This window comes from Magnusiomyces paraingens (assembly GCF_902498895.1).
Source record: "Magnusiomyces paraingens strain CBS 517.90 genome assembly, contig: contig2, whole genome shotgun sequence".
In the NCBI taxonomy this organism is placed as follows: Eukaryota; Fungi; Ascomycota; class Dipodascomycetes; order Dipodascales; family Dipodascaceae; genus Magnusiomyces; species Magnusiomyces paraingens.
The window spans coordinates 2,368,614-2,380,649 of record NW_022474068.1 but is presented as its reverse complement, the minus strand read 5'-3'; the positions used below and the strand labels follow the sequence as shown (position 1 = coordinate 2,380,649).

Sequence of the window (12,036 nt, the reverse complement as noted above, 5' to 3'; positions counted from 1 at the left end):
TCTGGCGGGATCGAACCGCCGATCCTCGCGTATCACAAGGAAGTTGCTTGTTTATTAGCACGATGCCTTAACCAACTGGGCCAAGAGACCTTTTAACTTGTTGGAAGTGTGACCATTTCGATAAAAATAAGCTAACTGGGTTAGAAAAAGTAAATTTTGAGAATGCTGGCGGATTGTTTTGGGGAAAGGGCTGGATGGTGTAAAGGGTAACACGTTTGCTCGATAGCGGAAGATACTGGGTTCGATTCCCAGAATACCCCCTTTTCCTGAGGATGTGTACGGGAGTATACACCTAGACTGAAAACCATAGGCTACCCTGGTTACAGGAATGCCGACTCTTCCGTACAGTCTAAATAGCCTGCAGGTGATTGCGGGCCGTATCTCTGGCGGAAGAGATTAAGAAATACATGGGCGTCCGTGAAGATAAGTGGAAATGGGTTGGGAAGGTTTTGGGACCGACAGACTGGTTCTCCCTGTTCCTCGTAAGCTGGCATCAGGGCCCATCTTCCGGGCTACCGGAGACGCACAGAACAGAAACCACCCGTACTAAAAAGGTACAAATGAAAACCGGCAAGTCATATAGTCAGACAATAAAAGGATAGCGCAGATGCTGATGTTATATAGTTCTATAACCCTTGAAAAAAAAAAAAAAAAAAAAGGGGATTGTTTTTGTCTAATATGGCTTAGAAATTTGGCATTATAAAATCTTGAAAGGAGAAATTAACAAGTTGGAAGTGATGCAGAACATGGCTTTAAGAAGAATTGTTGGTGCTTATCGCACGACTCCTATTGCGGTACTACAAAAGGAAGCTGGTATTATGCCATATAGTATTAGGCTAAAATTTATGGTGGCACGAAAAGCTATTCGTTTACACCTAAATATTAGCAAAACTAATCCTATTAATGGTCATTTGTTAACATTGATTGAGATATCTCCAATTGCAAAGCCAACCACGCTTTACTTTTTGGCGAAAGATGATGGAGACTACATGATTAAGAAGGATGAAAAATGAACATGCAAGAGGGTTGAACCTCTTACACTGAAGCAAGAACAAAATCAGATGATTGGAATTTTGAAGAAACAAGCAATGGAAGAATGGCAGGAAATGTATTGGAACAGCAGTAAGGATCTGTGGTATCATAATATCACAGTGGAGTCGAAATGTACTGATAATCTTTCCAAAATGGTTACGGGAGTGATCATGAAGAAAGATAGTCGAAGGATCTTGAGTAATATTACTCAGTTTCGCACAGGCCATGGCAACTTTGGCGCATGGTTTAAAAAGTTTGGAATTGAAAAGGATAGTTACAACTGCAAATTTGGAGAGCTGGAAACAGCTCATCACATTTTAGTTGAGTGTCCTTTGCTTGAAGAGGAAAGAAAAGGACTGAAACGGATATCTCCAGAGATGGACATGTCGACTCTCTTAAACAGTTTAACTGGCTTACAAGAGATTGTAAGCTTTATCTCTGCTTGGAGGGATTAAGAAATACAATTACAGCGTTGATGAAGACAAGTGGAGATAGGTTGGGAAGGTTTGGTTATTTTTAACCCCCTGTTCCTCGTAAGCTGTCATCAGGACTTATTTTTGAGTTATTAAAGATGCTACGCTGAAATCAAATTAAAAAGTTTTTTCATGTAAACGAAAAGATATATATCTTTAAAAAGATAAATATATACTTTAGGAACAAAACTACTAACTATAGCGTTGATGCTAATGTTTTATAATTCTATAACCCTTAAAAAAAAACAAATAAATTAACCATTGAGTATAAGATTAATGGATTTTGATAAATTTGTCTATAAGTTGTTAAAACTTTTTTCAAAATTTTAAAATTTGACAAGATTCTTTACAAAAATTAATGTCCCCCCACAAAAGCCTCTTTAAAAATCTCATCATTCACATTACAATTAATAAACTCTCTAGCAATTTTTTCTTTTTTTTTTCAATCTTTATCAAAGTATACAATTTTCTCTTACATTACCTTCTATTAAAAATACAAGCATCTTTAATATAAATGGGCCTGACTCGAAAACGATGCAATTGACTCCAGCTCGTCATCTGTATCATCATCGTCATCATCCACAAGCACCCGTTGTCCGCGAATACCGGTGCTGCCACCCGCATTCAGACCACGCTTGCTGGGCCCCAGATCAAGACTACTGCTGCTCGGTGTCCCATTGCTGCTATTAGAATTGCTTCCTGATACACTCATCGAGTCAGTCTTATTGATAAGCTGATTCAGACGATCACCAAACGAACTACCAATTTGGCGCTGCTCTTCGACAGCTTGTGCAGCAACAGAAGAGGCTGAAAATGCAGATGCCTTTAGCTTTCGTTTATTATTAATCACAGCAGCTCGTTGGGCATTGGCGTTGAAGATTTGCGCCGCAGCCTTGGCCGCCCGTTCCATGTCGGCAGAGCTATTGTTGGTAGCAGTAGTAGGGATACCAGAGCCAATAGGCCCAGTATCCGAAGAAGGACCCAGTCGGGAAGAACGAATATTAGAAATAACATCGTCTTCATCATCGGAATCAGACTCGGACTCGTATTCACGAACAGTTTCTTCGCCATCATCTATAATCTCATCTGCGTGTTTGTGCAACATGTGGGACGAGGGAAGAGACCCAGTAGGGGCAGCAGCAGCAGCAGCAGCGGCGGCAGCAGCAGCAGCAGCAACACGACTAAGAGCTACAGGCATTCCAGCCATGTCCAAAGGATCACCAACTTGTGATTCAAGCTCCGAGCTAGATTCCATTCCAGAGTCACTTTCAGTTTCATGGAGGTAATCCGATTCCAATGAGGAGTCCTTTTCACTTGATGTTTCATCATGGGGGAGCATATCATTAAAGTAACGTTGGCCTGGTGGAGGGGGTCCACGTAAGGGTCCCAGGGCCTTGTTAGACAAACCACCATATTGTTGTTGAAGGGTGGGGCCAAAGGACTCACCAAAACGGTTGCCATTGATTTGCTGGATGAGGGAGTTTGGTGGTTGCGGGGGAAGCATGGGGTCGATAGGAGCCATGGGGGAGCTAGAACTTTGAGGTCCACTACCAGCCACTGAGAGCTTATTAACAATGTGAGCGTTGAGTTGTCTGGGTTTTGAAAGCTGAACGTTTGATGGTTGAAGACGCGAGAGAAGACCTTCAACAAGACAGCCCTTTTCACGGAAATGGGTGAGCAAGTGAAGCCAAAGCAAGTTTTTAGATAAGACTCTAGGGTTACCTAAAAGTACAAGGCCATACTTAGCACGCGTGAGGGCAACATTGAGACGGCGGGGGTCACTCAAGAAACCAATTCCTTGGTATTCATTTGAACGGACGCAGGAGACAATGATGTAGTCCTTTTCACGGCCCTGGAAAGCATCGACTGATTCGATTTCAACCTCGCGGTAAAGTTCGCGGTCCATGGTGCCATTAATAATCATGTGTTGATTGAGATAAGTACGTTGACCTTCATAAGGGGTAATGATACCAATTTGATCAGGTTTGACGCCAGCCTTGAAGAGACGGGTGACGACACGCTCACAGTTTGATGCTTCTGAGCGGTTGAGGTAAGAAGTACCAGAGGATGATATTTCCTCCTTGCCAAGAACACTCCAAAACATCATGGGTGTTTCTGGGACAGGCCATGGGAAGTTGATTTCTGGACGCATACGTTCCTGTTGGGTGATACCGTTTTGCAACGAGCCGTCGTAAAAGATATTTGATGGGAACTCTGAAAGACAAGGGTGCATACGATACTGAACAGTGAGACGGATGGGGGTATGACCGAGAACAATGAGACGTTCAAAGAGGGATTTGGCAAGGCCTGCTTTTGCGGCAGCTTTGCATCCAACAACGGGACCTAGTTGCTGATGGTCACCGACAAGTACAAGTTGTTTGCAACCATGGACAATGGGGATTAGGCACTCTGGCTCAGTAGCTTGGGTACTTTCGTCGATAAGAACAGTACGGAAGCGGACTCTGTGAAGACGGGGGTCACCAGCGGCAGCACAGGTGCAACAGACAACATCAGCATGCTGAAGGATTCTGTGTTCTGCGTCACGGAGCAGTTTAAAGTACTTATTTCTGTCAGATTGGGAAAGTTCACCAACATCATTTTTGAGCTGTTGGAGCTTGCGGAGGTCTTCTGGGGTATCTGCATCATTCATGATAATGTCGCCTAGGGTCATACTTTTAATGTCAGTATCTTGAAGGATAGTTTCGCGGGATTTGGCGACAAGACGGACGACTCTAAGGCCTGTACGTTGGAGACGGTCAGCAAGTTGGTCAGCGGCAACGTTTGAAGGAGCGCAGACAAGAACTGCTTCTTTAGTCATTTTCAAAATGTGGTAGACAATTGTTGTAGAAACGACGGTTTTACCGGTACCGGGGGGGCCTTGGATAAGAGAGAGGGGGTGACGAAGGACGGAGGCCACAGCAGCTGATTGAGAAGGGTTAAGTTCTGCAATTCCAGGAACACTAAAGTCAGGAGGGGGTTGGGTGCTAAAAACAATGTTTTTGACTTCGTGACCGAGGAGCTTATGGTAGAGGTAACCTGAGACGGAGGTTTCTTCTGTGGCGAATTCCTTGAGAGAGCTTTGGATACGGTCATAAGTGACGCCGGACCACATAAAGTTGATTATGAAGCCTTGGGTTATGTTTGTAGGAGGGTTGGCTCCAATGAGGAGTTCGAGGGTGATTTCCTCTGAGGAGCTATCTGGAATTTTAATTACGAAACCAGTTGAGCTCCATTCTGGTGCGCCTGAGGCTGAAGAAGAGTCAAGGCGGATAGCCATGACGTCGCCAATCATGACGCGGGTGCCTGTTGTATCAACATCTTGAAGGAAGAATGAGACGAGGTGGCGCCTACTGAGGCCGATATCCCAAGTGACAGAAACATTTGATTGAGTTTGGGCTTCCTTTTGGCGGCGGTCATAGTCAGCTTCGTACATGACTAAGGGGCTAAAGCAGCGTTGGTACTCGTAACCATCTTCATAGCGGAGGACAACGTGAGGGATGTTTTGTTCGAGGTCGGGTTTATCGAGGTCATCAACGGTAGCTTTAGGGGAGTCTCTCCACATTTCTTCTAATTTGGTCATTTGGGCAGGGGAGATTTTACGGGCACGGGCGACTTCCTCTTGGGAAGGGACAGAGACGAGCCAGTTTGTAAAGGATCTATCTGAGATGAGGGGGTCCCATTTTGATGAGTCCCAATTCATGTCTTTATTGATGGGGGTATTTGCACATGGGAAGCGGCAAAGAATGACAATAACTGATTCAGCTTTTGCAGAAATGAATCCGAGGACAAAGACATTTTGGTTACCGCAGTTATAGCATTCGAGGGTAGTTTCACCTAGTTCCGAGTCTTGGTGTAGAGCTACTACCTTGTGGCGAGAGCGGACTAAGTGATTGATTATATGAGAGGAAGAAGAGGAACCACGGGCATTGCAAAACCACTTGTTGCAAGTGACACAGCGGACAATAGAGGATGGGGAGTGAATACCACAGTAAGCGCATGCTGGTTTTTTTGTAAGTTCGTCATCATTGTCTACTGGGGGGTCAAAATCAGTGATGAGAAGGTCAGCTAAGGACTTGAGTTGGTTGGAGTGATTATGGTTGTGATTATTATTGTGGTCATGGTTATGGCTTGGGTCACTGACCAAAGAGACTGAGGAGGAATCAGAATCAGATTCGTCTTCTAGATCTGAAAGGGAATTTGTTGATGATAGAGGGATGATTCGGCGGTCATCGCCGTCGTAATAGTTAGAGGTGGAGTTATTCATTTCAGCGCATCGCTATTATGGAAAGGAGGGAGTGGTGTTTGTTTGTTTGTTTGTTTGTTTGTTTGTTTGTTTGTGGTGTATGTGTGGAAGTGGAAGTGGAAGTGGAAGTGGATGGATGGATGAATAAATAGATAGATGGATAGCTTTTAAAAATTTGGTTGTGGTGGTGGTGGTGGTTAGTGGTGGTTAGTGGTGGTTGTGACAAAAAAAAAAAAAAAAAATTGATTGTTGCGAAAGACAGAAAAAGTTCAGTTTGTTTGTTTGTTTGTTTGTTTGTGAAGACCAAAATGAGTTTTTATTTTTTTTATTTTTTTTATTTTTTTTAATTTTTTTTTATTATTAAAAATAAAATAAAATAAAATAAAATAAAAAAAGTTACCCGGATGATACGGCTTTAAATTTTTTTTTTTTTTTTTTTTTTTTTTTTTTTTTAAATTTTTTTTTTTTTTTTTTTTTTTTTTTTTTTTTTTTTAAATCATCAAACAAACAAATTATTTGATTGAAATAAACCAAAATACATAAAAATCATTAAAATTACCCAAATCATTAAAATCACCCAAATACATAAATACCCATAGAAATGCTCCGAAGGCAAGCAAGAGAACGACGGGAATTCTTGTACCGCAAGTCTCTGCAACTACAGGAGGCCCAACAAACCCTTAAAAGACAACAACTCCGAGCAGCTCTAGCCTCAGGCAAACCACTGCCACGTGAGTTACAAGAAGATGACCGCCTGCGCAATAGCTTCAAGTATGACGAATCCATTACCCCAAGTGACAAGGCTGTTAAAGTTACACGCGACAAAACATCAGGTAAACCAATTTATGTGGAAGATTCAACTGTCGACGACGAATACAGTGCACTAAGTGGAGTGGCAGACCCACGAGTCGTGGTAACTACCTCACGCAACCCATCTGTGCGTTTGCTGCAATTTGCCAAGGAAGTACGGATGCTTTTCCCCACAGGACTCAAACTGAACCGTGGTGCTGCTGTGCTGCCAACATTGGTAGGGGCATGCGAAGGTGCCGGAACATCAGATATTATAGTTTTGCACGAACACCGTGGTGTTCCCACTGCACTGACAGTTTCTCATTTCCCACATGGTCCCACGGCAAGTTTTTCTTTGCATAATGTAGTGATGCGGCACGATCTACCAAACGGTGGTGGCGGAAACATTTCTGAAGCATACCCGCATCTGATTTTCGACAACTTTACAAGTCCTCTGGGGAAGCGTGTGGAAACCATTCTTAAACACTTGTTCCCACCAGGAGCGAAAAAGGATAGTCCGCGCGTGGTGACCTTTGCCAATAAGGGAGACTACATTTCAGTGCGTCATCACGTGTATGTACGGACGAGCGACGGTAATGTGGAACTTGCTGAGGTGGGACCACGATTTGAGATGCGGTTATATGAGTTGAAACTGGGGACGATTGATAATAAGGATGCAGATATTGAATGGAAGTTACGTGGGTTTGTTCGTACTGCTAATAGAAAGGATTATCTTTAGAGAGAAAGGACGATGGTTGGTAAAACAGGTAATAATATATATATTTAATTAATAAATTTCACAAACAAGGTTTTTTTTTTCATATTTGATACATTGAAATATATTTAAATAAAATTAATCATTACGTTGCTTTTTTTTTTTTTTTTTAAGAATATAAGAAAAATTTAAAAATTAAAAAATTAAAAATATATATATATATATATATTTTTTTTTTCAAGAGACGTGTAAGATTAGGATTGGGCACTTTCTAAAGGTAAATCTCATCAGTGTTACGACGGAGGGTTTCTCCCAAGGAAGACATTTCCATTCCCTCGTCTGCAATTTCCGAATCGTAGCCACTGGCAGCAGCCACAGACTCATCTGAGAAGGAAAAGGAAAAAGATGATGCTTTCCTAGACGGGGCACGATTATGAGCAGGACCCAAAATGGGTACTGGGGAGGAGGAAGAAGAAGAGGAAGAGGGGAAAGAGGAGGAGGATGGTGGAGAGGAGGAAGATAGGAAAAGGTCTGGTGACATTGAGGCAGGTGAAGATAAGGAGAATGTGTCTGCAGTGGTGGTTGTAGCACTGGTTAAGGAGGAGGTAGAATGGTTCCCTCTAAGAAGATCTGAGGAGGAAGGATAGAGTGATGTGGCATTAGTGGTTGTAGTAGTTGTCGTAGTGGCAGCACTGGGAGCACTTGAAGCACTTGAAGCACTTGAAGCACTTGGAGCAGTGGAAGCAGCTTGTTGTGCATGTTGTTCAGTAGACATCAAGTCTGCAAAGGAACAAAAGCTCAAGACCCGCAGGTCTCTGGGTTGTCTTGCATCTTGTACCAGAGGAGGGTTTTGTTGGGTATGATGATCATGAGATGACGCTGAAGAGTATGAAGATGAAGAGTTTAAATGACCATGAAGGGTTTGCTGGTTGTTGCCGTTGTTGCCGTTGTTGCCGTTATTACTGCTATTGCTTCTACTGCTGTTGCTTCTACTAATACTATTACTGCTGTTGCTACTACTACTGCTACTGCTATTGCTACTGTTATGGTGTAAACCTCCAGAACTAAAGGGGATGACCTCTGCCGGGATGCTTCCACCTTTCCCAAAGGGATTGGTAAAAAGGCTATTATTGTTGTTTGTGTTATTATTATGACTGCATAATACTGGAGAAGATGACCGACAACAGACCGAACTGGATGGTACTGATCCTGCAGTAATGTAATGATGAGGAGTTGGACTTCCTGGAACGCTAGACCGTAAAGTATAAGATGCTGTAGAAGAAAAGGAGGCTCTGTTGGAAAGAGTTGGTCTGGGAGCTAAGTTAGTGCGGATAGGTGAGGATGCTAATGATGTTGTTCCTTTCCCACCAGTTGACGATATTGAAGAAGAGGAAACAACTGGAGTGATGATTGCCAGTTGCTGTTGCTGTTGCTGCTGTTGCTGTTCCGAAAGACTTAAGGAGCGCACCGAGGAGGGTCTACGGAGCGACTGTACAACAACGTATTCCGGGTCCACCCGGTCGTCCGCGAGTATTTCTGTAGAGGCTGTAAGAACAGGTGGAATGAAATCATCGGAGGCATAATGCTGTGGGATTTTATCTGAAACAGCTTTGAGATCTTGGACGGAGCGTTCAAATATGGAGGAAGAGATTGGTTTACTGGTAGAAGAAAATGAAGGAGAGGGGGATGTTGGTGGGTGAGAAGAGGGGGTTGATAAGGAAGACGAAAGGTGGAGCGGTGGGGCACAGGGCTCGGAGCCTGAGCGAGAGAGGGGGTTTCTTGGGGAGGAGGAGGAGGATGTTAGAGAAGGTGAAGGAAGAGAGACTGGAAGAGGATTATTAGAAGTAGTAGGTTGGATGATAATGGAGTTATTATTATTATTATTATTATTGTTGTTGTTGTTGTTGTTGTTATTTGAAGAAGAAGAAGAAGAATGAGTTTGAGAAGGACGTTTTTGCATGGCGATGAGAGCAGGTAGAGGTAATTTTGTAGGATTTTGGATGGGGTTTAGTGGTTTTGATGAGGTTTTTTTAAGGGTTGAAGAAGAAGAATTATCAAAAGTTGTAAGGATTGAAGAGGAAGAAGAGGGAAAAAATGAAGAAGAAGAAGAAGAAGAAGAAGAAGAATTCATTTGAGAAGGTAGCGGTGGAGGCATTTTAGAGAAAGTTTGATTGATTTGAAAAGAAGTTTTGGAGGAGGTTTTTGTTAAAGATGGATGATGGGAAGAAGGAAAGGATGAAATTGTTGAATTAGAATTAGAATTGGAGTTGAAATTATTAGAATTAGAATTGAAGTTGGAATTATTAGAATTAGAATTATAATAAGAATTGGAGTTTGGATTGGAATTGGAATTAAAATTGAAATTGAAATTGAAATTGAAAGACTTTGAACTTTTAGATTTGGACGTCTTCGCTTCAAAGGCTTTTGGTGAAGGCGGCAGTGGGGGGGTTTTGGAGAATTTAAAGTTATCACGCGGACCAAAAGGCGACCAAGACAATAAAGGATTATTATTATTATTATTATTATTATTATTATTATTATTATTATTATTATTATTATTATTATTATTATTATTATTATTATTATTATTATTATTATTATTATTATTATTATTATTATTATTATTATTATTATTATTATTATTATTATTATTATTATTATTATTATTATTATTATTATTATTATTATTATTATTATTATCATTATTATTATTATTATTATTATTAAAAGGTCCAGTAGGCCCATCATTCTTATTCTTATTATTATCATTATTATCATTATTATTATTATTATTATCATCATTATCATCATTATTATTATTATCATCATTATCATTATCATCATCACCTTCATCTTCTACTAATACCTCGGATGAAGATATACAACTATCAAAGTCTGGGCTACTCACATCACCACTGGTACTTTCAATAGTACTATTACCATTACCACTACCGCTACCACTACCACTACCACTACCACTACCACTACCACTACCACTACCACTACCACTACCACTACCACTACCACTACCACTACCACTACCACTACCACTACCACTACCACTACCACTACCACTACCACTACCACTACCACTACCACTACCACTACCACTACCACTACCACTACCACTACCACTACCACTACCACTACCACTACCACTACCACTACCACTACCACTACCACTACCACTACCACTATCACTACCATCAACATCAACATTAACAGTACCACTACTACTACCACTACCACTACTAGTACTAGTACCACCAACTACTGGACCCCTCAGAAACCGCTTGACAGATGACCGTCTTGAAACATTTCCATTAGCCAAAGGCAACGATACTGCACTCCCAGACCGTGGAGAAGACGATACAGATGTAGCCCCAGAAGAGGGACTAATCATTGGAGGAACAAGTGGCATAGAATTTGATAAAGATGAAGGAGAAACCAACAAGTCTTCAATAGTAGAATATCGGGAAGTACAAGGTTGCGAAGTCATAATAAGCTTACGGCCATTGGAATTAGGTGGTGTATTATTAGTAGCTGGACTGGGTTTAATAGAGCCTGGAGATGACTTTGTAAGAAATGGAAATGGTGAAGATGGTCGACGAGAAGGAGGTGCACTATGGATTGTAATGCCTCTAGATGATGATGATGCAGAAGAAGAAGAAGACGAATATGAAGAAGCCCTTCTTGAAGGTCCTCTTACTAGATGACCATTTGTTTCTGGTTCAGGTGTTGCTGCTAATACTTCTGCTGGAATTCTTGAAGAATTTGAATTTGAATTTGAATTTGAATTGGAATTGGAAGTGGAATTGGAATTGGAATTGGAATTAGGTAGATTAAAAGGATAATAAGCTTGTTGATAACGGTGGTTATGGCTATCGCCCACACTTAAAGCAGCAGTTTCGGCATCTGAGAGAGGTTCATCTCCTAAGAAAGAATCAAAGGGGATTTTATTGGAAGAAGATTGATTTGTAGACGAATTGGTGGATGCTGAAGAAGAAGAAGAAGAAGAGAAGGGGAACTTTTTGGATTTCTGGGCAGAAGAAGATTTACGCCGTTGAAAGATTGAAAGAAAGGTCATTTAAAGGATAGTAAAGAAAGAGGGAAATTGTGATAAATAAGAAGAAAGAAAGGATTTAATTTAGATTGGAGAGTATAAATTAAAAATTAAAAGAAAGAAAGAAAGAAAGAAAGAAATAATGGTGAGAAAAAGAAAAAGCAGATACAAATAAAATAAAATAAAATAAAAAAGCAACAGAGAAAGCAGCAGGCTGCAATTAATATAATAAATAGATAATATAATATATAAAAAAAATAAATTGAAAGAGAGAGAGAGAGAAAGAAATAAAGAGAGAAATAAAGACCAAACTGTTGTTTATTTTTTTTTTTTTTAAAAAAAAAAAAAAAAAAAAAAAAGCAGCAGCAACAGAAGCAGCAGCAGCAGCAGCAGCAGCAGCAGCAGCAGAAGCAGCAACAACATCATCAATCACCATCTTCATCTTCATCATCATCATCATCATCATCAACAACAACACTTTTAAGTAAATGTTTCTAATTTTTATTATTATTACGTATGTATTTTTTGAATTGAACTTGCTTCTTGTTCTTTTTATTTATTTTTTTTTTTTTTGGTTTTTATTACTATTTCTACATTCCTTTTATTATTATATCATTATTTGTAATAATCCAAGAAATCTCTAAAGAAACTTCTCTTTAATTCAAGTCCAATATTATCTCTCTCTATATAAATATATTCAAATATTATTCAACTTAAAAAA

At 40.5% G+C, this 12,036-nt stretch overlaps 3 protein-coding genes across 3 annotated transcripts; 1 reads left to right on the top strand and 2 right to left on the bottom strand.

Moving 5' to 3' along the window:
* Positions 1-2,010: 2,010 nt before the first annotated feature.
* SAPINGB_P002482 (uncharacterized protein) lies at positions 2,011-5,769 on the bottom strand (the record flags this gene model as incomplete). The annotated part of the gene is made up of 1 exon (XM_031997201.1): positions 2,011-5,769. The coding sequence occupies one exon, from the start codon at positions 5,767-5,769 to the stop codon at positions 2,011-2,013; it is 3,759 nt and encodes a 1,252-aa protein (XP_031853092.1).
* Positions 5,770-6,349: 580 nt separating this feature from the next.
* On the top strand, positions 6,350-7,276 carry SAPINGB_P002481 (uncharacterized protein; the record flags this gene model as incomplete). Its single annotated transcript, XM_031997200.1, has 1 exon — positions 6,350-7,276. One exon carries the CDS (start codon positions 6,350-6,352, stop codon positions 7,274-7,276), a length of 927 nt encoding a protein of 308 aa, XP_031853091.1.
* Positions 7,277-7,523: 247 nt separating this feature from the next.
* On the bottom strand, positions 7,524-11,339 carry SAPINGB_P002480 (uncharacterized protein; the record flags this gene model as incomplete). The annotated part of the gene is made up of 2 exons (XM_031997199.1): positions 7,524-9,076; positions 10,136-11,339. 2 exons carry the CDS (start codon positions 11,337-11,339, stop codon positions 7,524-7,526), a joined length of 2,757 nt encoding a protein of 918 aa, XP_031853090.1.
* Positions 11,340-12,036: the final 697 nt, after the last annotated feature.